At 37.7% G+C, this 25,638-nt stretch overlaps 2 protein-coding genes across 2 annotated transcripts in view; one reads left to right on the forward strand and one right to left on the reverse strand.

The window, feature by feature from the left end:
* LOC122152451 (sodium-driven chloride bicarbonate exchanger) overlaps positions 1 to 4,002 on the forward strand; it is a 46,447-nt gene extending 42,445 nt beyond the window's left edge. Inside the window, exon 19 of the mRNA XM_042784413.1 lies at positions 1,702 to 4,002. Within this exon, the coding sequence (XP_042640347.1) occupies positions 1,702 to 1,768 (67 nt within the window). The 3' untranslated portion in view covers positions 1,769 to 4,002. The remainder of the gene's footprint in view (positions 1 to 1,701) is intronic.
* A 1,303-nt stretch (positions 4,003 to 5,305) lies between these two features.
* Positions 5,306 to 25,638, reverse strand: part of LOC104363178 (dipeptidyl peptidase 4) — a 41,429-nt gene continuing 21,096 nt past the window's right edge. Inside the window, exons 13-26 of the mRNA XM_042784333.1 lie at positions 24,938 to 25,042; positions 24,767 to 24,834; positions 24,522 to 24,575; positions 23,927 to 24,051; positions 22,921 to 22,968; positions 22,311 to 22,409; positions 20,341 to 20,410; positions 18,532 to 18,726; positions 17,618 to 17,672; positions 15,481 to 15,580; positions 13,787 to 13,851; positions 8,492 to 8,564; positions 8,168 to 8,241; positions 5,306 to 7,295 (exon numbers count right to left, since the gene is read on the reverse strand). Coding sequence (XP_042640267.1) covers positions 7,197 to 7,295; positions 8,168 to 8,241; positions 8,492 to 8,564; positions 13,787 to 13,851; positions 15,481 to 15,580; positions 17,618 to 17,672; positions 18,532 to 18,726; positions 20,341 to 20,410; positions 22,311 to 22,409; positions 22,921 to 22,968; positions 23,927 to 24,051; positions 24,522 to 24,575; positions 24,767 to 24,834; positions 24,938 to 25,042 — 1,230 coding nt within the window. The 3' untranslated portion in view covers positions 5,306 to 7,196. The remainder of the gene's footprint in view (positions 7,296 to 8,167; positions 8,242 to 8,491; positions 8,565 to 13,786; positions 13,852 to 15,480; positions 15,581 to 17,617; positions 17,673 to 18,531; positions 18,727 to 20,340; positions 20,411 to 22,310; positions 22,410 to 22,920; positions 22,969 to 23,926; positions 24,052 to 24,521; positions 24,576 to 24,766; positions 24,835 to 24,937; positions 25,043 to 25,638) is intronic.

Below are 25,638 nucleotides of genomic sequence, written 5' to 3' on the forward strand. Positions count from 1 at the left end.
GTATGAGTTCCCTTCTCTACCTGGAGATAGGCAAATCCTGCATCCCAAACCTTCCTTCTCAGGAGTACTCCCTTGGTAGGGAGGAAGAGAGCTCCAGGTCCCTTACAGATCCACCAGTTATGTGTTTTACTGGTAAAAGACTGGACTTGTCCTTTTTTTTTTTTTTTTTTTCCCCAAATTTCTCAAGGCATTAAAGCCAACATCTGCAGGAGATGCTCAGAGGTGTGAATCCTAAATAGAAAGAAGACTTTCCTGGTATCACAGAGGCACGTAAAATGTGGAAATATTATAGACTGTAAGGCACACAACACATCCTCGGTGTTTGCTTTTACTAAGCACAGGTAACTCTCTGCCTGCCGTACTGCTGCACTTTAAATTCACCCCCCAGGAATTTGTTTGCATACCCTTTGTGTGCAGAAAGTGTAACGTACCCAATTCTATCACTGTTCTACAGAAGGTGACAGATTTGGCAGTTGAAGTGGCAGAAGTTGGTATTCTTTAGCTATTTCCATTAACACCTCTGGAAGCTGCCATAGGCATAGAAGTAAGCTTTGGCTGAACTGAATTGTATCCTTAAAGCAATTTTTATGTGAAGAAAAATGTCAGATGATTGTAAAATTGTGCATGAATCACCTTAAGAATTTGAGAATTGATCTTGCTTTCTTGAAGCCTTGTGTAACTCAGACTATTTCTCATTCATTCTAGTTAAGGAATTATTCCCATGAAACCTGGTAGGTTATGTGCTTGATACAGGTTTGTTATCAGAACCATCTCTTTTTTAGATACCATGCCACTCTTTGTTGAAGGTTTGATTTGCCTGTGTTGCTGAAGCCTCTTTGTATTTTTGTGGTGTGATTGAAACTCATTGAAACTCATTGCAAGAACATGACTTTTTATTTATTTACGCTGTTGTAAATTAGGACCCTCTGCACAACAAAAAAAAAAAAAAATCTGCTTTGCACATATATTGCTTTCTGTAGGCAAATCAACAGGGTTTTAACTGCAAAAAAGCCGAATCCTAATTTGAACTCTGCTACAGAGATCTTAGTGATATGGATTCTGTATGATCTTTCGGGCTTTTTTTTAAAGAAAAAGCTATGTCATTATAACGTACACATGAGGAAGTATGTATTCAGCTCCAAATGGGGAATATTGTCACTCCCCACTCCCCAGCCTTCTCCTGCTCTCCCCAGTCAAGACTGAAAGCCAAATAAGACAGTTGGAAATTGGCTTGCACTACTCTAGCTCAGAAACATTCTTTCTAAATGTACATGGAGCAGCAGAGTACATTTTAAAGAAAATAAATACTTACGTGACCTCTTGTTTGTGCTATTTAAGAAAATTCTGCTATTGTCTGAGAACTGTACCATTACCATTATTTAATCAATTAACAGTTGTATTTGCTGGGGGAGGGAGGGAGCAGGGGGAGAAAAAGAAGTGGCTATCTTTGCTTGCATGCTGGCTGACTTGGCTGTCTGTACATCTTCAGTTTTCTACCTGTCTCGTCACTAAAATGCTGGCTGATGTCTTCTGCCCCATTCAGCACAGAAACTTTCACTTGCTTCCCAGTTTGTGCTATGCAGCATGAAAAAGTAATTAAACTATCAGTGCAGTGTTGGTTTTCAGGTAGATCTTTAATATAGATGATAGTGCTGCTCTAACACTTTTTTTTTTTTTTTTTCCCCCCCCTTCTTTTCCTAGTGCTGAAATCAGAAAAGAGAAGAAAGCTGACTCAGGGAAAGGTGTTGACCGGGAGACTTGTCTATGACTTGTTCTTCAATTATTTTTTTTACAAATGAATGAAAGGAGTGCCACAACCACTAAATATAATTGATTTGACCTTGTAACTTTTGTCTTTCATCTCAAACTAGCACAGGTAATGTAGTGCAATATTTGTCTCATTTCACCTTGTCTACATGTCTACATTGTCTAGTATCTGTGTAAAAGTCTGCAGTAGCCAATGCAAAAAATCTTCATGTTCTTTGCTGATATTGGCCATTTACCAGTATTCCTATCATAAATTTAACACGCAAAGTTTCTTTCAAATTCAACTTTCCTGTTAATAGGTTTGTACTGTATTTTGCTACTTTTTCTGTGTGAGAATACTAATAATCTTCATTTGAGATGAACTTGAAAACACTTGTTCTAAATTTTTTTCTTTAAATCACCTAACTTGAGTAAATGATTTCAGGAGACCCAAACTGACAAGCAAACATTAAAGAAGTTTTTAAAGTAACAACTGATCTGACCCTGTGAACAAACTAACAAGGATAATCCTTTCCTCCTCAAGCTGTCCTTTTGAAGTCATGGATTTCTCTTGCAATGAGGATTGCAGGGTCAGATTCTGTATTTGTGAAGTTTTCCTTTATTTACTACAGTGTATTTAATATTCAAATTTGTATGTAACTGCAACATAGTCATATATATATATAAAAAAATATATATTAAAATCTATATTAAAACATTCTCTCACCTTAGTTGAAAAACACCACCTCCTTTGATGTGAAACATGAGTACAGTATTTCTTAAAATGCAATCTGTGATTACAGTATCTTACTTTGCATTGTATGAATGTTGCCGTGGTAGGCCAAACAACTGCATTATGCCATTAATAAATCCATTATTTTATAATAGGGAAAATTTTGTAGATACAAACTACCCCACATGCAGCTGTATCACTTGCCCAATGATTTTTCTCTTTACTGCCTAAAATACAGCCACATAAAGGGCATATTTATATTGTCCTCTCTCTACTAACAACTGTAAACCTCTCTTAATTTCAGAGATTGTGTGTATTACTGAAATGGGCATCCTGCTGTTGGTTTTGTTATAGCTCTTCACTATTCCATTAAGTACGTATTGATTAAAAGGTAAAACCAACATTGCACACAGTAAAATGTGGCTTTAAAGCCACTGCAAAGACATTTTTCATAATGGATTTTGTTACTGCCTGATCCTTCAAGCTGTTCTTTTGTGTAGAACAAGGACTGTGAGATTAGGTATTGAATTAGTAGAGAAGTGGAACAAAAGTTTTATTGCGTTATTTGGAGTTCACCAATTTTAAATTTTTTTAAGATAAATTTTTAAATGCTTAAATGAAAGCTAACTCTCATTATTATGCTATTTCTTTGAATCTTACAAATAAGAATTACAGCCTTGTAATCTTTGTAACAACTCACCTACAGCGCTCTAACGTTCCCCAGCTTTCCAAAATACATTTTTTTCCACAGGCCTCATGTGAACAACTTCTCATATGCGGAACATTTAAAGTATTCCTTCTAATGTTTTTGTGTGTGTGTTTTACTACTTTAGCCATAAATGATAATTACATTTTGCTGCAAACTAATAGGGTCACTGTTTTAAATTTGACTTGGCATTATCAAAGCCCATTAAAGGCCATTTTTATGGAGAAAAAAAAAATTCTAATGGACACAAAGAAGGATTTTACATTTAATTCAGTGTTTGTATTTGTAAATTTAGGAAAAAAATGCCGATGCATTACGGTTAAATGCTTTGTTTTGTGTACTTGATGATAAATTTTAAGATTCCAATTGTTTTAAGGTTAGCATAGAAGTTCAATACTGGTTTGTCCCGAAAGCTGCCTGGTGGTGTTTTAATATGTTGCTGACTTTGTTACAGATAATGTATACAATCAAAATGTATTAGTTTCACTTGACCAACTCTTAGAATATTAAGAAATCAGTGTATTCAATGGCATTCTGTATTTCTGTTCAGTATTTCAGAGTGGTTTTATTTTAAAAGAGTCACTCTGTTCTTGTGTGAATTTAAATGATATTCCAATGTTAATCTTAACATTTTGAAATCACACACAATATAAAGCAAGTGTAGTGCTATATAACTTCTAATTTCATATTCCTGGTCAAAATTACTCAATTTCTTGGATGTAATTTATTACGAAAGTTTATGTGTACATGTGAATAGACTATTGTGTTTTTCACAATTAAGAAATGTTATGTGAAAATAAATATTTATCCTAACTAATTTTCCATTTTATTTTTACACTGCAAAACCCAGAACAAGTATGCAATAGAGTACAGGATTTTAAATGTCTACCTGACACTTGAATATGCTTCACAAATGAATGAATTGTAGAGCCCAGTACTGCTCCATTTTCAAGTGGAATCTCACTGAAACATGCAATGCTTTCAGCTGTGGCTTGCTGTGTGGGGCAGATGGTGGTGTACTTGGTGTGACTCTTAGCAGTAAGTATGCCATGGGGGCTGGCGGATAACTGACCTCTTCCCAGATGAGAGTGGGAATTACAAGTTGGATCCCCTTCCTCCCAAGGGAGATGATGTGGACCAGGCAGCAGTAGTTGGGTCTTTTCACAGATCAATAGGTAAGGTCATACCATTTAAAACTCCTCAATGCTACAATATTTAAAGTATCTAACAGCTGAATAGCAGCTTAGCCTACTGTGGGAGCTTCTGCTATTTCTGCTATTCTCAGGACCCTAAATTTCTGCAACTAAAAAACTTTTAGGCTTTAAAGCCTAGTACTGCTGCCAAACCCCAAATCTTAAAGTAATGACTCCATCTTATTAAATCCCTTTGAGCTTCTACACCAATTTTTAAACCAAAAGACAGGAAGCCTCCTAGCCTGAGAATGGTAACAGTCACACCTCAGGCTTCATCCACTTGTTAGGATTTTACACAAAGTGTACTGTACAACAAACCTGAGTATCCATCTCACACAGAAAGAAATACAGAGAAAAAAAGGTAGATGGTAAGTAAGTGCTTAACTCTAGCATGTGCCACTACTTCAGGCACAACTTCCCAGGTTCCCAGTGCTGGAAATGAGATGGCTTTCTTCCGCGGCCTCAGTTTTAGGCATTTACCTGTGCTTATGCTTTTCAAGTACGCTGTCCATTCCCTGAGGTAGCTCTATTGTCCTACTGTCTGCATTATTTTTAAAGCTGAGGGAGATCTACCAGAGAGAAAATTAGACACTAAATTGATGTTTATTAGGACACTTACTATAGCAATAAAAGTGGGGTTTTTTTGTTTTAGAAGCTGCATCATGCTCTACTACTAGCGTATCTGAGAAGTTGCTTTCCAGACAAAGAAATACAAGACAACTAGCATTGCACTTTGTTACGCCTCACAGATAAGACAGTTAAAACAGGACAATGTATTGAGAGTACAGAAGCTTCCCAGTGAGATGCTAGAATCAACAAGGTAGGTCAGACAAAGAACTGCATCTTTACTTAATAAAAGACTTACCAAGACCATATAATTTTTTGGTTTAAGCTTTTTTTAATGCTTCTCTGATTACACCAGGGAAATTCTTGCAGTTCTTTAATAAGGGCCTAGTTAATGTAGTTTTTGGCTTACAGAAATACTCTTTTGTTATTGATATGACAGTGTGAGTGATAACATTTTAAAAAAACATAACTATTTGCCCCTTGCATATACAAGCCATCCAGAAGTTCATAATATGATCATCTTTTTTATAACCTACCTGCATTGCTGTTATCTACCTTTATACTGTTTTATGCTTCTTTCTCTAGAGTCAAAAGAATCAGAGATGTGGATACTATAACCTCTTTGAGTCAACTGACAGCCAGTATTCCATAGAACTTTAACAGTGGTGCCAGTGCACATTAGAACCACTAATACAAGAAGCCCAGGATTATAGCTGTAATACCCATCTCCAGTTTGTTTCCACAAAAAACTTATTTTGTGAGTCAAGGAATTTTTGATTTGTTTGTGATCTCAAAACCTTATTTTACACCTCAGGCCCCCTTCTCTTTCTCATTTAAGGACAAGCTGCACAAACTCCCTTGACATTCTCCCCCACGCGTTATCTGTCTGAGTACTTTCACATTCACACTTAATGTCACTAATAACCCACAAGACATACATAATCACATGCTGGTGTCTAATATCAAGAAGCTAAGTAAATAAGTGTTACATAATCGTGTCACAGTCCATTACATGATAGCATTAGATAGAAGCAGAAACTTCACTGTAAGTACCTCTTAAAATTAATGGATTTTTGTAAAATTCTAGGACTTCATTTCTTGAGCAACATTTTCATAACTTAATGTCTTTATTATTTTAAAACAGTGAAGTTCGTAGTACAAGTGAGTTGCATCTTTTCTATCTCTATGAAATTAAGAAAGCTAATCATATCTTCAGGTGGAGAAGCCTACCTGGAGTGCTGAAGATAAAGCAGAAGTTTACTGGTAGGCTGCAAGGAAAAGCAGGTTTACTAAATAGCATGTTCACATGAGAGTTACAGTCCAGTCCTTGCTTTAAGTGACTGCTAGTTTGCATTGTAATGTTTTATGTTTGAGTGCAAGGAATGTATTCTATTCATCAATATATAGGAACCTTCTAAAAAAAAATATTCTCTGTCCTATAGAGAAACATCTCTAACAGCCCACCATTCAGATTTTACCAGTGCAGATTCCCACAGTAGCAGCCTCTTTGACTATAAAGTAAGCAAAAATCACAGTACTATGATAGGAAACAAAGAAATTCAGTTCCATTGGCTTGAATAGGCATAATTAAAAATCTTTGGTGAAAGCTGGTTTCATGCTTTCCTTGCAAGACTTCTACAGTTGTAATCCAGGAGATTGCAGAGAAAACACCAACTCAAGGAACTGCAGTAAACAAAGTGTTTGATTCTGCATAGAAAATATTAACATTGCAGTAATCCTGATACTATTTCTAAAATAATAATTGATCAAGCATTAGGTAATTTCTGCAAAATGTCTTAAAAGTTTTATCAGTATTTTCACAGAAATGATCACAGAATTAGTTTGATATTTTGATGGAAACATTATTATTTTTATTCCTTAGCTGATCTCCACATTAGTTCCTCTGACATTTTCATAATTCATTACCCTAATATAGAAACTGGACTATTTCTCTTTTAGACTGAACTATTAAAAGGTACTGATTCAAGCAAGTACCATGCTTTCTAAAAGTCTGCAACATACCTACATTCCGGTGATGTTAAGACCTAATTACACACAATCAATAAAAATACAATAGTCGCTTGGCAACAGAAATCACTACAAAGCTCAGTATTTCATTTCATTGTGTACAGAGGTATCCCAAGAGCTGACCCTTATCTTAATCTTCATTCAGAAAAGTTTATACCGGCTCAGTGTACATTAACCAGAGCTTTCTGGAGAAGTACCATCACTGACAACCAAACTGCTGGTGCTAGGGCAGCGAGAAACACTGCTTTATGAAATGGCTCATATGGGTATAAATATGCTTATGTGCTTGACCGGTGATGGCATGGTCTTTGTCAGTGTACCACTGTGGGAAGGAAAAATACAGAGAATGTTAGTTCTAGCTACATCTAAATGACATAAATCAAACATGATAGACATAAAAACTTGTGTAACCATTTAAAACTATCCCAGCATGAGGCTAATTCCACATGGAGGCAAAGACATGATGGTGGTAGGAAGCTGCTGTGATACTTTTGTCCCTGCTGTGCGGGGGGGATATAGCACCTATTCAAGCTAAAAGTACAAAATGAATTCCTGGTTCGTCCACATGGAGGGTAGATGCAGCTCCTCCATCCAGAGTGGTGCCTCATCTCTGTCCCCATAACCCCTGCAAGTCTGGCTGAAGGATAACCACACGCTGGTGCACTTGGCTTCCTTCTGTACTTCATCCTTTACAGCAGTGCTTCCCAAGAGCTGAGAGAAGGTAGGAAAGGAAGAGCTTGCACCTTAGTCTGAGAGTTTCCGTGTACAGCGTAAGGAGGGGCAAATAACTACTTGTCTTACAAGTTCAATAAAGAAACACCAAACGTGATGGACTTAGTCAAAGTTAGCCTTGCCTTATAACCTCTCTGTAAGATACTATTCGCTGGACTTTGGGTATATGCCAACAATGGGACTGGCTCTGATGTTTGTCTGAGAACACAAAATCAGCATAATGAAAGATTAGGTAAACAGGGTGAAATATGAAAAGGAGTTGCTTTACATCTTTTCTTGTACAGAAGATTTGTGTTCAATAACTGAAATTCTAACATAACACACCCATGTAATGCAACTATGTGAATCTTCATTCAAGATGGCAAGTGATTTGTACCTAACAACAGGGAGCTGCTGTTGTTGTTGTTGTTATTCTTGTAACACAAACCCATTTGTATGATGATAAACAAAACAGAACCATACCATTGCCTGAAAATCCACTTCAGCATCAACAAGAGCTTTGGAAATCTGCGCTGCTTGCTGAAAGTGAACATTATCTGAAAAGTGGAAGAAAACGAGGAAATGGGTAAACAAAAAATTGCTTCTGTACTACTCTGGGGGAAAAGCAAAGCAATGAACACAGTAGCCTCCCCAGCACTGCTGACTGAAACACAAATTAGTTGCAGAAAGCAGTATTATTTTATTGACGTAAATGTAACAGCCTTGCCCCTTCATGCTTTTGTTTTGTCAGTGGTAGAATTGCGAACCTGTCTGTAATACTAAAACGTCTAATTAACTGCAACTCACCATCTGCTGTTCCATGAATAAGGAGATATTCAACTTCCTTGAATTTTTCAGCTCTGGCCATTACTGTTGAACTCTGAAATTAAAGAAAAGGGGGGGGGGGGGGGAGAAAAAAGAAAAAAGGTGCCATTTATTAGAAGATGATTTGCTACCAACTGACTTTGATTCCTGTTGACACAGTCTGGGGTCCTTCAGACAAAAACAACCACCCCTGCCCCCCCGCCCCACACCCCACGTAGCACGCTCACATACCCCACAGCGCTGTGCTCGCGCGCAAACCCTTCTGCACCAGTCGGCAATTACTACCCAGGGTTATGTCTGCAAAGTAACAGGCAATTCCAGAGGGGAAGAGTTTTGCGAGTGAGATACACATTTAATACATTGCTAACATGTTGTTAGCCTGCAGCACACCACTTGCCATAGGTTTCCTGTGCGACTGCAGACAAGTTAAAAAAATGTTGCCATGGCAACAGCGCACCCTATGATAGCAAGCATTAGCTATTGCAGAGACTACATGTGTTATCTTCCCCACCAAAATGTACACTAGTTTACCTGTAGGTAAGTCAACAGAGCTAATATTTCATCAGTCTCAAGTAAAAATGGCTGACAAGAAGTTTAAAACAGTGCTCTCCCCCAAATATGATAGAGTAATGCCTGAAGGGAAAAAAACACTAGACCAAATCTATAAATAGAAATCAAGCTACATTTTAGGAATTGAAACACAATAAGGTGATGGAAAAAATAATCAGCAACTAAGGTTAATCAAGAAACTTCAAACACAGTAACAACATATAACCACCTGACTTGCTGCTGTGACTAGGTACTAAAGAATGAGGAAAGCAAGGATTGCAGGCAAGATCTTTCATTTGGGCAAGGAAAGGGAAGAGGAAAGCGCTCTGCCACGAGAATGGGAAGAAGAAAAGGGAGAAGAGACAAGATGTTTTAGGCTTGATAAGACAACCAGCATAATGGGGCAAAAATACGTTGAATTAAATTTCCTTCTATGAGCAATATTATAGGGGTTCTCTGCTGAAAATGAACGTACCCCTGTGTAAGTTTTCTCTACATTACAGCAGCTTAAAAGCTACTATGGCAAGGAAAAAAATAGTAAAAGTTAAGAACAAAAGAATGTGGTGGGGTTTCTTCTGTTTTTGTTTTTCTTCCCTACCTTGTGCTACGGTTGTACCCGTGCACAGTCATTTGCATTTAGTACCCCCAAAAGGCGAAATAATATATTATAGTACCAAGACACAGAAGTGTTCTAATTTCCTTACGTCTCTTGTACGCTCGTGAATCTTTAAACCAAGCATAAATATCAAATTCCTTTTGTCACAGCAGAATAGCATACCACAACCCTGTCATAAGTGAAATGAGTTCTTTGTAGTTATTCAAATTTAAAAACCAAGTTCAGCAGAGAGAAAAAAACCACCTCCAATCCGTAACACTGCAACTGCCCTCTTTTGACAGTGAAAGGCTTCAGAGCACCAAAAATCCCATCTAATATATGGAAATCCATGCACACTGGAAGCATGACACTATCCACTGAAAGGAGCTGGTATTATGGAGTAAAAATAGATAGTTATGAGTGCCAAAATCCAGAGAAAGGACTGAATCAGTGAGGAGCACTGGTACAGCAGCTGACCAAAAGAATGATTCAGAAAGTAATGGCCCAGTGATATGACAACAACAAAAAAAAATAATCAAGCAGTATCCTTTGAATGAATCATTTTCCACATGTGCAGAGGGAAACTTGATAGATTGCCTTTATAAGCTTTCTTCCAGCAAACCAGAGGGGACAGGAAACCTTCTGTTAGTGGAAGACTGACTTGAGCTACACTTCTGAGAATTCAGCTTTCCAAAAGCAGTTTTAGAAAAAGGATGTCACTATTTTTCCCCTCCAAACGTTAAACAAAATAAAGCTATTTGCAAAATACTTCAGAAAGAAGGAACACACAAAAGAGATACTTTCGCAGTTTTTTTATCACTTGCAAGTGATGTCTCACTTGCTGTACCCATAACTCAACATGGGGAGTCCCTTCCCTACTTTTGGTACTTTGGCCAAGAAAGAAGGTTGCAAGATAGGGAACAATCTCAAATTAGGCACAGCTACACCACAAAGCAACAGCTACATCAGGTGAACAAACCTCAAGTGGACCACAAATAAATACAACTTAATTTACCCCTTCCATTTCATAGTTATACTGCTGGGACAAAGGTTCTGAAAAGGTAATGTGTACGTGTACTGAGAATTGGGCCCTCCTGAGTGTAACTGGCTTTCCTAAAGATCACACAGCAGTCAACATTTTATCAGCACTCCACAAACAAGTTAAGGTTTGGCTGAAACTGAAGGTCTCTCTCCCTTTAGCATATTCTCAGATAATAGAACAAATGTCAAATCAGTACAAGATGGCATATTTACAAAATTGTACCCTGTTTTGCATAACCTAATGATGCAGCAGTTCTTAAGGACTGAACATTTCAAATCTGCTAGAAAAAGATTGCCAAATCTATGACTGTTTCAAACACTTGCCAAAAGCATATCAAATTCAGAGTGAACTGCAAAATAATCTTCTCACAAGTTGAACAGTCTCTTCGGTATGCTTTACATGGCTACTGCATCTGACCTCTAGAGCTCTGCCCTGATTTAGTCTCAAGTCTTTTACATCGGGGACGTTTCTTCCCGCGCAGACAGCTTCTCTGCCATTCAGCCTAGGATCCCTACGCAATTATACTGGGAGCTCCACCCGTGCTTGCTCCTTTCTTTTACAAAGCTCTGGTTTTCAGTAGTTCACAACTACCTTAAAAGGCCCTGATGGCACCTAATTAGCCCACTTAGAGGAGTGTGAGTCATCCCTCAGATTTGACTCTTGACAAGGAGTATTTAACATCTCAGATTCTCTTCCTTCAATAAATGTGAAACCTAACGACACAGTAATAGAAAGGTAGGGTGTAACCTTACCACAGCTAGTTTCTTGAGACTATATATTCACAGTCATTAATAATAATCTGTGCATTACGAAGGCGCCCTGCTGCACGTGTCCTCTCTAAGCAGGTATGTACACAGTCTCATTTCTTTTAAATTAGGGCACACAGTATAGAGTTTATGCAACCTTTCACTTTTCAAGCCAGCTTTATAGCGGATGCAGTAGGATAGAGAATATACGATGCAGCACGCAAACCTGACAGTACGAAGTTAACAGTTCAAAAATGCTTTAACAGCTTCAGCTACAAGAGCTTTCAGTACATGTTTTGCATTTACTTGCTAAAAACCATTCAGTTCGGAAAACAGCTCTCCTCAGCGACAAGGGGCCAGGAGGCTGGCTATTGGGACTGGGACATTGAACAAAGGGGCTGCAAGCCAGGAACGCGCTGGGCTGAAGTCAGTAAGGGTCTTCAGCAACAACACAAGCCCCCAACCCTTCCACTGATGCTACATGAAAAGCAACAAACTCTCTTCTCAAGCTATGCCACCCCTCCAGGTTTATATGGAAAAGTAAATTCCAAGTAACACATTATTTGGGGCTTTTAACGAATGAGAACTTAAGTTGCATTTTCCTATCTCTGGAAGCAGCAGTGAAGTGTGACAATCTGATCTGTGCAATTACCCCTCCTCCATCTAGCCACCATTCTCCCCAATTAGTCCTCTGAGTAACACATTTGAAACCTTTAGCTCTTTGGTACTGGCAGTTTCAACGTGGCCATTGCCAGCAATGGATACTATGCCAAGAAAATCCGACTCCTGGCTTGAAAGGATTAAACAGTCCTCTGTTGCCATCTGTGCCGTGAAGCTGGTGAATGACTTTGTGCACCCAGAGCGTTAACGTTCGTTCTGCACGACGACAGTAACTTCTATTTACACTGCTACCTCGCAGACCTCCTACTGTTCCCACTGCCTTAAAGAAACGCGTTTGGAAAAAGGCAGGCAGGCGGCTACAGGCTGCTGGTCAGTCCCCGGCGGGCCCGAGGAGCTCGCTGGTTAGAGGAGGCAGAGGCAGTACCAAGTCTTCCAGCAGTCACTACCACTGTCCTCAATTTTGACCCAAACGTCTGATAGAGCAGTTGACAAAACTAGATTACCATAGTGATATGTCAAAACAGACATTTCAGTCCATATCTGTATGTATTTATACGTTTAACCATACTTTTAAATCAATGCAACAACCCCCACTCTTTTTTTTTTCCCCCATCACACCTATTTTTTTAGTGCATGACAACACAACCAATGCTAAACTCTCTTCTAGCCCGTTTACCAACCTAAACAGAGAATGTCCCATCTCTATTCCTCTAACACCCATGTTCGGTTCCAGCATCACCCTGGCTGAACACCTCTGTGAAACAAGATCCCAATAACCAGGTCACAAAGTACCCCTCAGATCCCTCACAGTTCTCCAATAGCCACTGATTGCCACCTAGATCTGGAATTTAACAAAACCTTACAGAAGGCTTGGGCTGCTCTGCCCTACACCCAGTGGACTGTGACTTCTAAAAGCCCTTGAGGCAACAAAAAGCAGCTGGCATGTGGGACAGTAAGTCAGTCAAACAATTCATCATGCCATAATGAGAACAATCAATCTACAGGTATTTTGCTCCCATTAGAACACCTGGAAATTCCCTCACTTCTGGGCAAACATCAGTCATTTTAGACCAAACTTTGGATACCCTGTGCTCCTGGAGATGGGGCTAAAATTCCAGCCCTGACACTACTGGCTCTTCTGTTGGTCTGCAATTTGTTGGATATGATGACAGTACAGACAGACTTGTCTACCTGTCAATGTTGCCTAATATTTAGGAGATTTTGCTTTCCCTGAAAAAAGCATGCAGATTCCTAAAGCAAGAAAGTTCACACAATACCCATTTTTTAAAAATTACACTTCAGAAAGAACTGGAGTACATTTGTTTTGGTGGGAATGTTGTTTAAGATAAAGCATAGTTTGCCCACGAGCATATTAAATTTTAAAACAAATTTGTTTCTTGGTGATTAAAATAAAACAGTTTTTACAGCTTGTTTTACAGTCTGCAAAGTAGCCAAATGGAACTGAATGTAAAAAAACCAGAAAAAGCCAACACACCAAACAAACAACAGAAAACCCGCACCATACAGCACGGAGTAACCGCCTCATGCAAATCCAAATGCATAAGACTACAGCCTCTAAAAGCACAATGCGACAGTTATAGCTGGAAAGAAGAAACAAACATTTCATCCCATAGGGAAGGAACTAGGCTGTATAAGGAAAATAGAGTGGTTTAGAAAAGAAACAACATACTTCAAAAAATGCAATAAAGTGATTTCTTTCTTACATTATAGTTGTTGAGATTATCACTTGCAATAGGAAGGCCCATGTATCGCTCCGTGTATATTGAATCTGTAATTGAAAAAAAGAAAACCAGAATCTGCTACTTAATTTTAAATCTGTCTACCAGAAATTTTACTCACTGATACAACCAATATGAATGCATACTGGAAATTAAAAAAAAAAGATAAAAACAGGTTTTCCACAATGAGGCGTGTAGGTAACCATCATTATTCAGAATATTTAATCTTCTTGTTGCCATGGACACCTGAATGCTGAATATTAATAAATTACTTTGTGTCAATGTTACCTTATTGTTATTCTTTCTGTAATCCTAAAAAAACTACTGAAAATCTTGCAGTAAACAACCATCATTTAAAAAGAAAATCTCAGATATTTTATCTATATATTTGCTACTAAAAAAAAAATCTATAAAATGAAAATCTAGCAGTAGGTTAAAACTCAGCTTGGCTCTGTTATTTATAGTAAAAATTAAGTATCTCTCATTTCTCACAGATTTTTCAGCATGATATCATATTACCTTTTTTGCAGATTTACTGCTTTAAGCCATACACATCAATGCTCTGTTGCCATATTCTAATGTCCATTTGACTTATCAGCACTGTTACACTGTTTTTTTTTTTTTAATGTTGAATATGCATCCGTCCACAACCCTTTCCTATATCTAATCATCCAAAAATGGAATTTTAGAGATCCTGACCTTCATTAAAAAAAAGATAAATATTGTCTGCCATACTGCAATATTCATGTCTAAAACATCATGAAAACATTCCTACGTCCTCAATGGACTACTGCTAATACCAGGCAGTATGATTTGATCTGTTGAATTAGCCAGAGCACATAATATGCTATTATACAGTCTGTGTGCTAGTTGCAGAATGATAAATTATGCCTTATTTAGTAGAGGTTTGCCAGGAAAAGCTCTCCCTTGAATATTTTTGGACAAATTGAAACCAGAAAAAAGATGTGGTCATCTTGTACCAGCACATATTGTATTTTTAACTGTATATAATCTTTTTAATCTGGGAGGAGGGCCCCGTAACTGTATTTATAGCTTCACGCAACTATAACATTATATACTATAAGCTTGAAGCATGTATAGACTTGTCAACTTGTTCAGGTTTTCCTCACATCAACCTACTCTTATTAGATTTATAAAATCAAAATTTTACACTCTAAAAGAGAAAAAAAAAAAAACAACAAAAAACCCAAACAAAACCCCGGCAATTCAAATACAATTCTGTTACTTTGAAAGAGTAAATTACAATGTATGTTCAATGTTAAGCCTCACAGTTTGTTCTTATAAATACAGTAGCATTTTGAAGAAGCAAAGTCTAATAGCAATTTCTGACACAATACTGGTTCCAGAACACGTGGCTGCTTTGGAAAGCAAACACAGACACATTACAGTAATATTACAAATATTACAACAATTTAGCCTTCATTAAAGGTTAAAGAGATTACCTGGAATTGTGGATCTGACTTTTAAAAGTTGGAAATAAGATTTAGGGAATTGGTTTAATTCCGAAAAGCAGTACCCAAAGAGTTCATAAAAACAGACCAAGTGGCATTTACATGGCATCTAGTAGATAATCAAAGTTCTGTGCTATGAATCAACACTTTGCAGCATGTGCACTGAAGACATATGGGAATCCTTGTAACGAGGAAGCCATCACATACCATAATATTGCCAACGTGACACGGGGGCAACCGCTATTCCACACTTGAACACGCCGCTTCCAGAGCCAAGCACCATGGAGGTCACATATCCCCCATAAGACTGAGAAGAAAACATTGCTGTTATTTTAGTCGGAAAGAAAAGGATGGGGCCCATCTGCTAAACGGTTCATCAGACGCTTATAGGCTCAGCGTTTTTCATATTAATGAACTCCATTCTGAATTTGGGTCAGATCTCACCCAGCCTGCTCAGTCGGGGAAACAGGCATCAAACAGCGCATGGCAGCTGTGGCGCTGATGAATGAGAACTTGCTGGGGAAAAAGGGCGCAAACGCTGCTGAACTGTGACTCAGCTAAGGATGACAGTGTTTGGTAGCACCGTAGGCAGCAGCGAAAGACAGGAAACAAGACACTGCTGAACCGCTGTGTCCCTCTCCGTGCTGGGGGCGTGGGTGGAAGCAGAGCTGGGGCCCACAACGTGCCTGATGAGTAGTTGCACCAGGGCATCCGAAAATTTACAACTCCCTCAGAGCAGGCCTACGGCAGCTCACTTGCTAACTCTCCTCCAAAGCGTCAAGAGCAAGACTGTGACTGGGGAGTGAAGGCTCTTCTGCTGAGTCCGTGGGAGGAACTGTGCAGCAACACACTCCTTGCTATGCACAGAAAATTCACTCGCAGTCTAGCCTGATACACAGATGAGTAAATATCTGACACGCTTGAGCATCCAGGCAGCGAGATACCTAAACAATGTCACCGACCGCCCAAGTGACTGCCCTCACTATAGTTTGAAGGGGTTATTTAGGAAAATGTGCCCACCCACATGCAAAAAGAAGAGCAATTTTTGGATCTCATTCCTGTCGCGAAACCAGATTACAGGCAAATGGAACTGTATCTTAGTTCAAAGCTCTTAAATGTTTGCTCCAGCTTCGATGCTTAGGTCCTCCCAGTGAGATCGGCAAAGTAATGAATGTACTCAGTAATTAAACCCATGTATAAATATGCTGCCTAGCCTGACCGCAGTAAAGATATTCCTGCTGAACTTATGTCAAACAAAATTAATGTACAAAGCGACAGGCTGACAATCTGAAAACTCAAGAGAGAAAATCTCTTTGCCCACAGGTTCAGTATTCAGGACGTGTAACCCCAAAGAGGATCTCTCTTCAACTACTAATTCTGAGGCTCATAAGGAGTACAATGGAAATGCATTAAGTCCTCCATTTCTGCAGAATTTCCCTCCCACTAAAGTAACACTACTACACTTGACTTAATACACATGGAAATGTTTACCCCTACAAGAAAAGCTACTAAAGGCACCAATATCATCATCTTCTTGCCATCAAGCAATTTATTCACTGGTGCCTGTCACCAGAAATGATCAGATTTCAGCCAACAACTTAATTCCAGATCCTGCATGCAATCCTGAATATACTTAAACATAATATGCTTAAACACAGCATGCAAGAATACTCCCTGTGACACCATAAAACGCTGTGAAACAGCAGCCTTGGACAGAGAAATACTCAGAATTTGAATCAAATAGATATCACTAATACTACATACTCAGCCTTGCAGCTGAGGGCATATGTAAATGCTATTAAACACTCCCCTCTACTGTGACAGGTTTTAAAGACACATCAAGTCAGAGAAATCTGGCCTCTCGTTGGAAGTACTGCTGAAATAAAATATAGCCAAGCACAACAATATAGCAGATTTAGATATTTTCAGGCTGCTAGTAAAAACATAACCACCATGCCACACAGCTGGTTCACATGTAATTTTACATCTTTTTAAAAAAATTAGTCATCCAACTAATATGAAGAGACACTAGTGAATGTATACTTGGATATTTTTTTTTCTGTTATTGGTTTATCTTATACACAGGAATTTGGCAGTATCTCTTTAAATTGTTTTAAAATCCCTCTAGCAGTCCTAATTTCTGTTTCAAAGGCTCCTGAATGCTTGCAAAGGAACAATGAATACAAGCACTTGTAAGATGTACTTAATCAGTTTGGTTACTGGACTGTGCCACAACCCCAGAGGTGCCTCACACTAAGTATTCCAGCACCTCACACACATGGCAGCAGAACAAATAGTTGTTGCAATGACTTAATAAGCAAGCCAAATTTATTTGAGTACTTACCCAACCCCAAATAGCTATTCTGTCCTTATCAACAAAGCTCATTTCAGAAAATTTTCTAAAAGCAAACAGAATAATTAAATGCTTAAAGGATTGTAGGTATCTGCCATTATACAGCCGTGCCTATTTTCCTTCATGTCTGCTTCTTTCTACTGTACAAATCAGCATTTCCCACTTCATCACAGCGACTGCATATGAAAACATACAATACTTCAGGCATGTGTGTCTAAGAAATTAATAAAAACATCTGTGCATATGAAAAAAGAAAACCCAGGCTCTCTGTAAAAGCCTTTAAATCACACTCACTGACATTTGTATTAGGTTAGATTTCATCACCTGCCTCATCTTTTTTCTGACCCAAAAAAAAAAAAAAAAAAAAAAAGAGAGAAAAAAGAGATTATGAAATACTATTTGTTTAAACTCCTTAACATTTTAAAACCCCAAAAAAGCAAACCCCATCAGATCACTGCTTTGTGATTCTGAGAGACTAACACTGACATTGTTCAGTTTAGTGAGGTTCTACAAGCATAAACCAAGTGACAAACATGAAATATGACGTAAAGGCTGAGTAGTTCATACAAATAACTCCATCACAACAGAAACTTACGAAAAGCTTGGAGTAAAACTTTCAGCTCCAAGTTCCTTGGTAGCATTCTCCTCTACTGATGTGACAGCTATCATTTGTATAAAAACAGACATATGGCAAGTTTGTATTACAACATTAACTCTTCCCTCTTTTTAAGCATAAAATAGTGGTTGGTCCATTTATACACCTCAGTATCCAAAAATAATGTAGCATTTAGTTACATTTTTTGCCAGTAATTTCAAGATGACCATCCAAAACCTTCACCTTTTTTTCCCTACGCAGTAAGCACAGAAAAGAAGGAGCAGGTGTTGACCATTTCCCCGTAGCTCACCTGGCTGCTTCTATCTGATCTTCCACTTCATACGTTCCCAGCCTTCGGTTTATTGCATGCATAATTTTGTCCCCTTGGTACCCGCTTCCTCTGCCATCGAAGCTGGCCACAATGATCTGCTCGGTGCTTGCAAGGTAAGTAGCCCAGCTGATCCGGAAGACGTAATCTACTTTCTGACTACAAGGTCCTGCATACCTGGGTGAAAAGTGCCAGAGAATTCAGGCATTTACACTCCACGTATTCTCATACCAAGCATTTGAAATACAATTACTGCTGGCAATTTTCAGCCATTAAAATGAGTAAACTTTTAAATTAAACTAAGCAAACATGAAAAGCATCACTGACTGACTCCAAACTGCTGCTTTGCCTGGACACTAAAAGCAGTATGTTTTTTTTAAATGTCAACTGTTAATCGAGAAAGCAGACTGGATTCTGTTTGTTTTATTGCTTTCTGCTCTAATAAGAAACTTTCATTATTTTGACTTTAAGCAGCTTATCAGAAATCCAAACCAAATTCTTTTTTTGTGTTGGCATATCTAGTTACCTGAGTTTCAAAGCGATGGTCTTTAACTATTTCTATTCCATTTACCCATAATTTATTTGGTTAAAGCCTGAAATCAACAAATAGCCTTAATTTGGGAAAATCAAGATCTTCATCTGTGTTTTTAGTGCCTCATCAGTGTTCCCTACAGTCTAACCTATTTCTTACGCAGGCTGAGAAAAAGGAAGCAAAACTGTAGTTATAACTTTTTGAAGCACTTGAGCACTATGAAATCACACTCTGAGTGCCTGGATGGTAACATTCTGTTTGCAGTGCACTTCTCTAGCCACTGTTCAACAGAGTAAGAAATGAAAGAGTGGCTCTTATGGCTCTATAACCCATTTTTCCCAGTTTTAAAGGCAAAGAAAAAAACTACTAGGAATTCTCTGTATCAAGCTTTGTTTCTATATGCTATGGATCCTGTCACTTCCAAAGGAATTTCTGATCTCAAGATCACCATGAAGCAGAGGTGATCCCAACAAAAGCCCTGATAAGTCACTAAAAACAGAATCAAAACCAAAATAGCTCTTAAGAAGCAAAGAGCACTGACTGCTCATTAAAATGTTCAATAGGCATATCAAAAGGAATTACAGCGCTACCAAATTACATTATATAAAGATGTGTCTAACAATTAATAGCTAGTTTCCATGTGGAGTCAGCTTTTCATAAAAAGGGGAAAAGGTTAACATTTCTATTTTAATGAATAGCTAAATTTCAATAATTTCCAGTTAGATGAAACCATACCAGCATGGACAGAACTGTCTGAGGAAGAATGGACCAAACAGCACATGATCATGGTCTTGAATTTATGAAAAAAGCAGCAAATGCAGTCCTGACCACAGGATGCAGCTTGCCAACACCAGCTGACAGTCAAATATCACAGAGAAAATACAATATCACACTCGCTTCTTCAGATTTAGGATACACGACTTATTCAGGGTTTCATTCTGGAATGTAATTTAACTGAATATTATTCCTAATGAACTCTAAGAGCAGAGGAGGTAAGCTAATGCTAACATCTTGTCTTTTAAGTCAGATACAGAATGTATCTGCCTCAAAATAGGTGACTGTTAAGCATTACATCATCTTGCAGTACAGGAATCCATCACAAATTAGGATACACCTAATTTTTTTCATTCCTTCTTAAAACTACTTCAAGAAGTAATTAGAAGATATGCCAGTTTTGTGTTTCCTGATGTTATCAAGAGCATTTGAAGTAGATGAAAGTGATTACTAACACAACGTTGCCATGTAACTTGAAGACTTACACATCGAGGAGCAAAGGGTACTTCTTTGATGAATCAAAATGGGGAGGCAATATCATTTGATACCACAGGTCTAAAAGTGAAAAGAGTTTGACTTTGGTCAGTTCTCCAGTGAAAGAATTTGACATGCATTACAATTAGAAGAAAGTCTGGAACTGGAATGTCTACAATAATAATAAAATTCAGGGACTCAGCATCTTGTCTTGTAACATTATTCTACATTATAAGCTTACATGGAAAACTTGGTAAGTCTCTACAGTGGCAAATCTGACACTAGCTCAAAAAATGTTTCTCTACTCAAATTTTAAATATTTTGAACCTGCCAGATAGGCTTTGCATGACAGTTTGTAAAGCATCCCAGAAACATATCCAAATATCTATTATTTCTCAAGCAAGATTGATTCTGGTTCCATCCATGTTACTTTCCACCCAAGTTGGCTGAGAGTTAGCTGAACATTGTAAATGCACACCATGTAAGTTTTGCAAACCGATTGGCTCAATTTTTCACTCATGAATTTTAAAAGAACTGATGCTGCAAAGGAAGCATGAAGCAATGCTGGGGGACTGCACCGCAGTAATAGCCAGAGTGCAAGTCATACAAAAGTTTGTCCAGATATGAATATGCAAGTCAATAAAACACTGAAAAATGAACAATCTAAATTCAACACATGAAAATACTAATTTTAATTTTTTTCTGTACTCTATAATCATGGGAATGGGTTTCTTTTACGAGAACATACATGAAGTTGTGAACAGACTTGGAACTTGAAGTAGGACTTCATAAATGGATGTATTTCTCCTATTTGTGACATTAAAAATAGATTCCCCTTACCCGAAAGCTTTTACCCTGAAGAGATGAAACAGTAAGAACAAAGAGGAATAAAAAGATGAATATACAGCTGATAGCATGAAGAACATCTTTAGACCTCCATCTTGCCTGGAAGATTTCACATCTTTACCCCTAGTAAACATGTGACAGATATAAAAGACAGAAAACACAAAGATAAAGAGAATTATTATATAAATAAGGTAACAGTAGGAGGAGGGAGGCATCAAAACGGACAGTTAACAACGACCGACAGAACGCAGTACAGTTTGTAAAATATAATTCCATTAAGAATATTAATTCATTTTATCAAGAGGAAGTTTGTCATGAAGAGAAAAGCTAGTAGCAAAGGCTGGAGCAAGAATAGTTTAGACAGGTACCAGGCCTCTCACTGCTGGTCTGTCTGATGTTCCTCAGCCTGGGAGCCCACCAAGAAAGCTTCTATACCCAGATGTGCAAACTTAGAGGAGAACCACTAGCAAAGCATTAGCACCTCATTTTCTGTCATTTTGTTCCAGTCTGTATTCAGAGGTTTATGTAGTCTTGGAGCACGAGTATGTTTTTAAGAATGTGACTATTCAATCCAAATATTCCCTTACACAAAGGTGATCTTTTTGAAATGTAGCCTATATGATTTTGCAGGCTTTTCCGTTTAGATTCTGTCTGGTTTTTGATAACAACTGAACTTCTCCACCACTGTCCCAACCTGCTAACAGAAGCCCAAGGGACTTGTACCTGTAAATTAAGTCTTATTTGAATTTACGATTTAATTTAAATTCAACAATGGTTACAAGCAGCGTGCTCTGCCTCTCATTCCTCTTATTTATTTATTTAATGTGATGTTAGGGACTTCTGTTTTTCAGGTAATAATCACGGAAAAAAGGAGTTAAGCCACTTCATCATGAAAACATCAAGATACCACACCAGGGAAAAAGCATATTTTAGATAAGAATATTTTGGAATTTCAGGAAAAACCAGAATGTTTGGAGATGTCAAAAAAAAAAGTCTTGTCTTGCCTTGCCTCTAAGTGCTGAATAACTGCAATAATCCCTACTACACCTATCTTTTCTGTCATGCTTTTCAGCAGAAGACCTTGAAGCCCTTGGTGAAAGGGGGAGAGAAAGGTAAAACATGGTTTTGAACTTACTGTATTCACCTACAGTAATGGAGCCAATTTTTTTTGAAGGCATCTGAATATCTTTCAATGAATTTTCCAGTTCAGTGTTATTTTCCAAGTATCTGAGAACTAAATAACAGAGTTAGTAAGAGCTAAAGATTGAATACATTATTTTCAAATGCGCTGTTCTTTAATTATGAACCACTTTAAAAAGTCAATCTGAGATGATGGAAACCTACATTGCAGTCTTAGTTTACTGCAAATTTTGTTTTTCCTCTCAGATTCAATGTTTACAATATACTTTTCTTTCAGTCATTTAGTAACCAGAAAGCTGGTTTCCCTGTTTTTCATCTAAATGCAATTTCAGAAAAACTGAACAATTATCCAGTAAATAAGTCATACATTACTCACTGTTTTCTAGCACAATATAAAATAGTATTAAATAAATGATGATTAAACATATGCCAAGCTGTATAATTTATTCTTCTGGTTAACTATACTAGAGTAATTATCTGAAATTAAATTTACCCTTTATAACTGACATTTTAATTATTATACTAAGCAACGGAACAAAATTAAAATAAATTTACAGTGCAATTTTCTGGCTCAACACAAATTATATTTTAAGACAATCCCATACCTTGATCATCACTGCTTCTGTGCAGAGTAGATACAGGCAAGCCAGGACCTGTTCATAGAGCATGAAATCCTCATGTTTGAACGCTGCCTCAAAACACAACCCTCAAAGTAATTGGAAGCGGGTGAATCATAAAAGCTCAGAACTTGTTTCCCTCCAGTCTGCACAAGCTGAATTTTACGTTAGTAGGGCCCAAACTCAGGCCACAGGATTCCATAAAATAGACTGTCTTGCAGGCGAACCACATGATTGTGAGGTACTGAGGAATTAAATTCCCACTCTTTAACAAAGTCTACCAATTGGTTGTGGCCCATGGTTTGGAAATCAGTAAGTCCTGTCACGGAGTTCACAGCAGTCTTCGTCAAGCCATTTTTACAACCTGACAGAACAATTCCCTCTCTGCTGTCTGTCTGTCCTTCTAGCCCATAGATCAAGGAAGATCTTGGCATCTTAAAAAACAACACAGATTTTAATTTAAGGGAAATTTTTGAGAAAGTTTAATCAAAGCGTGGGAAAAATAAATTTATCCCTTGTACTATCTAGCACAAGCACTTACAGGTCAGAAACAGACTACAGTCCTACTGCTTAACTTATGATTATGTTCACTGGATTTTTTTTGGACAACACCATCTATCTAAATTTTACTCCCACACATAGAGCACTTCTCTTTACACAGCCTGTTGCTCACCTTGCTCCAAGAGCCTCCAAATTCCTTCTACAGACAGATTTCCCCATGCAGCTCTCAAGGACATGCACAGCAGACAAGAGTCTTTTGCACCTCCTTCAGGTCCACTGATAGATAGAACTATCAAATTTTATCCTGGTAATTTTTGTCAAGGTGATTTTGAGCCTAGGATGGAGTATGTTTTTCCACTGCCAATACATTTATCCAACAATATCAACACATATCATTGTTACGCAGTACATATCAAGATCTTGACGAAGTGAACTTCCCCACCCAACTAATCAGTAAGTCATGTTTGTGTCAGTTAATTCCAGATATACTCACCACGACAATCTAGCTGATAATACTGTGCGTCTTTGCTGAAGGACACAGAATAATACTGGCATCTTTCTTGACTCAGATCACAGCTAACACATTTAGTAGAACTTGGACTGCTTTCCAAGAGCACTCTGCAAAGTAGATGAGCTTCATTTCAGAGAGGAAAGACTTATTTTTATTTTTTTTTTAGCTATGCTAAACAAATCTATGCTTTTAAAATAAGATGACCAAATTAAATATGTTAAAATTCAGGAGTAAAGTCCTTACTGATTTAAAAATTAGAGAAAACAGACTTTAAACTATGGACTTCAATTAATACTGGAATTATAATCACAGCAAAAAAAGCATGAGAGGTTTTCTTTAGGGGTTTGTTGAGGATTAGTTGTTTCTTTTCACAATTTTCCTTTATTAACTACATCTACAGAAAAATATTTTAGTTGTTTTTACAGGTTATACTCCTACACTGATTTTCATTAAGTGTCCTATATAGGATCCCATATTAGACTGTGAACACCCTAATCTTTTATTTTGTAATGCTTTTTCTTAAAGTTTCTTTTTCATTAACAAGTATTTTACTCATACTGCAGAAACAATTTCTTACTTATAAAGATTTCTTCCTCCTGGAACTCCACCATTTTCATTACTAATGTAGTATCTATAAAAACAAAACATACTGGTTTTAGTAAAATATTTACAGTACATGACAATATTTAAAGGTTTATCTTACATGCTTAGATCAGAATTTTAATGAGTTAAATGACACCTCCCTGTTCTCCCTCCCTGCTTGCTTAGACCCTTGTTACAAGCCTTCCTGATAGGAATCAATAGCTTAATTATAATACTTACAGAAAGTTATTAGTTACAGCTTCTATGCTGATTACTTCCCATTTTCCTGCAGTAATAGGTACTGGAGCCTGGAGTGGGGGTAAAAGGCAAGGCAAAAAGTAGAACATGAAGCACCTCGATCACCAGGAGAAACACAAGTCAGCAGTGACTGTCCTACACCTTGTTACTCACCTGTGAGCCATTTACATAATGGATGTGCTTGTAGCCTGCTGTATTGCTGAAGACTTTGTAGTAGGTAGCATTGTCAGGTGCAAAGTGAGGGACAGATGGCTGAAACTTGAACACAAGAGAGATGCCTATTAAAGCAGACAACAAAACTCCAAAACCAAGATGATAAATTTAGGGTTTGGTATCTCTAAACAGGAGCTTCAATACTTAAAACAATGCATCACTGAATGTACTGCAAATTTTTTTTGCCTGCTGACTTAGTAGGTAGACCCTGTAGCCATTACCCTAAAAGTAAACACACTTCAAATATTTTTTTGCTCCTTAAGCAGCAGAATTTCCCAAGTACTAGCCATGGTAATCAGTCCCTTAATTCAAAGAAAACGAGCTGCCTTCCAAGAGGAAATTTTGCTAGTAAGTAGGTGATTACAGAGTGCCAGAGAACCTAAACTGGAATGATATTTTCATGAAGGAACTATCCATTCATCAACTGGGAGTGACAGAAATGAATGGATTCCTTCTACTGACTGTCATTTGGATGTTCTACACGTGGTAGAGAGAAAAACAGAGGAATGAAATTAAGTAGAATGAAATAAAAGTTATTTCTGTGATAAATGTCCAAAACATCTAAATGTTAATTAGCCAATTGACACAATGCAATTACCTCTGAGATATTATACCCATTTTTGAAATGGAAAGTGAAACAG

Source organism: Tyto alba, unplaced genomic scaffold (assembly GCF_018691265.1).
Source record: "Tyto alba isolate M040663 unplaced genomic scaffold, T.alba_DEE_v4.0 Super-Scaffold_7, whole genome shotgun sequence".
NCBI lineage: Eukaryota > Metazoa > Chordata > Aves > Strigiformes > Tytonidae > Tyto > Tyto alba.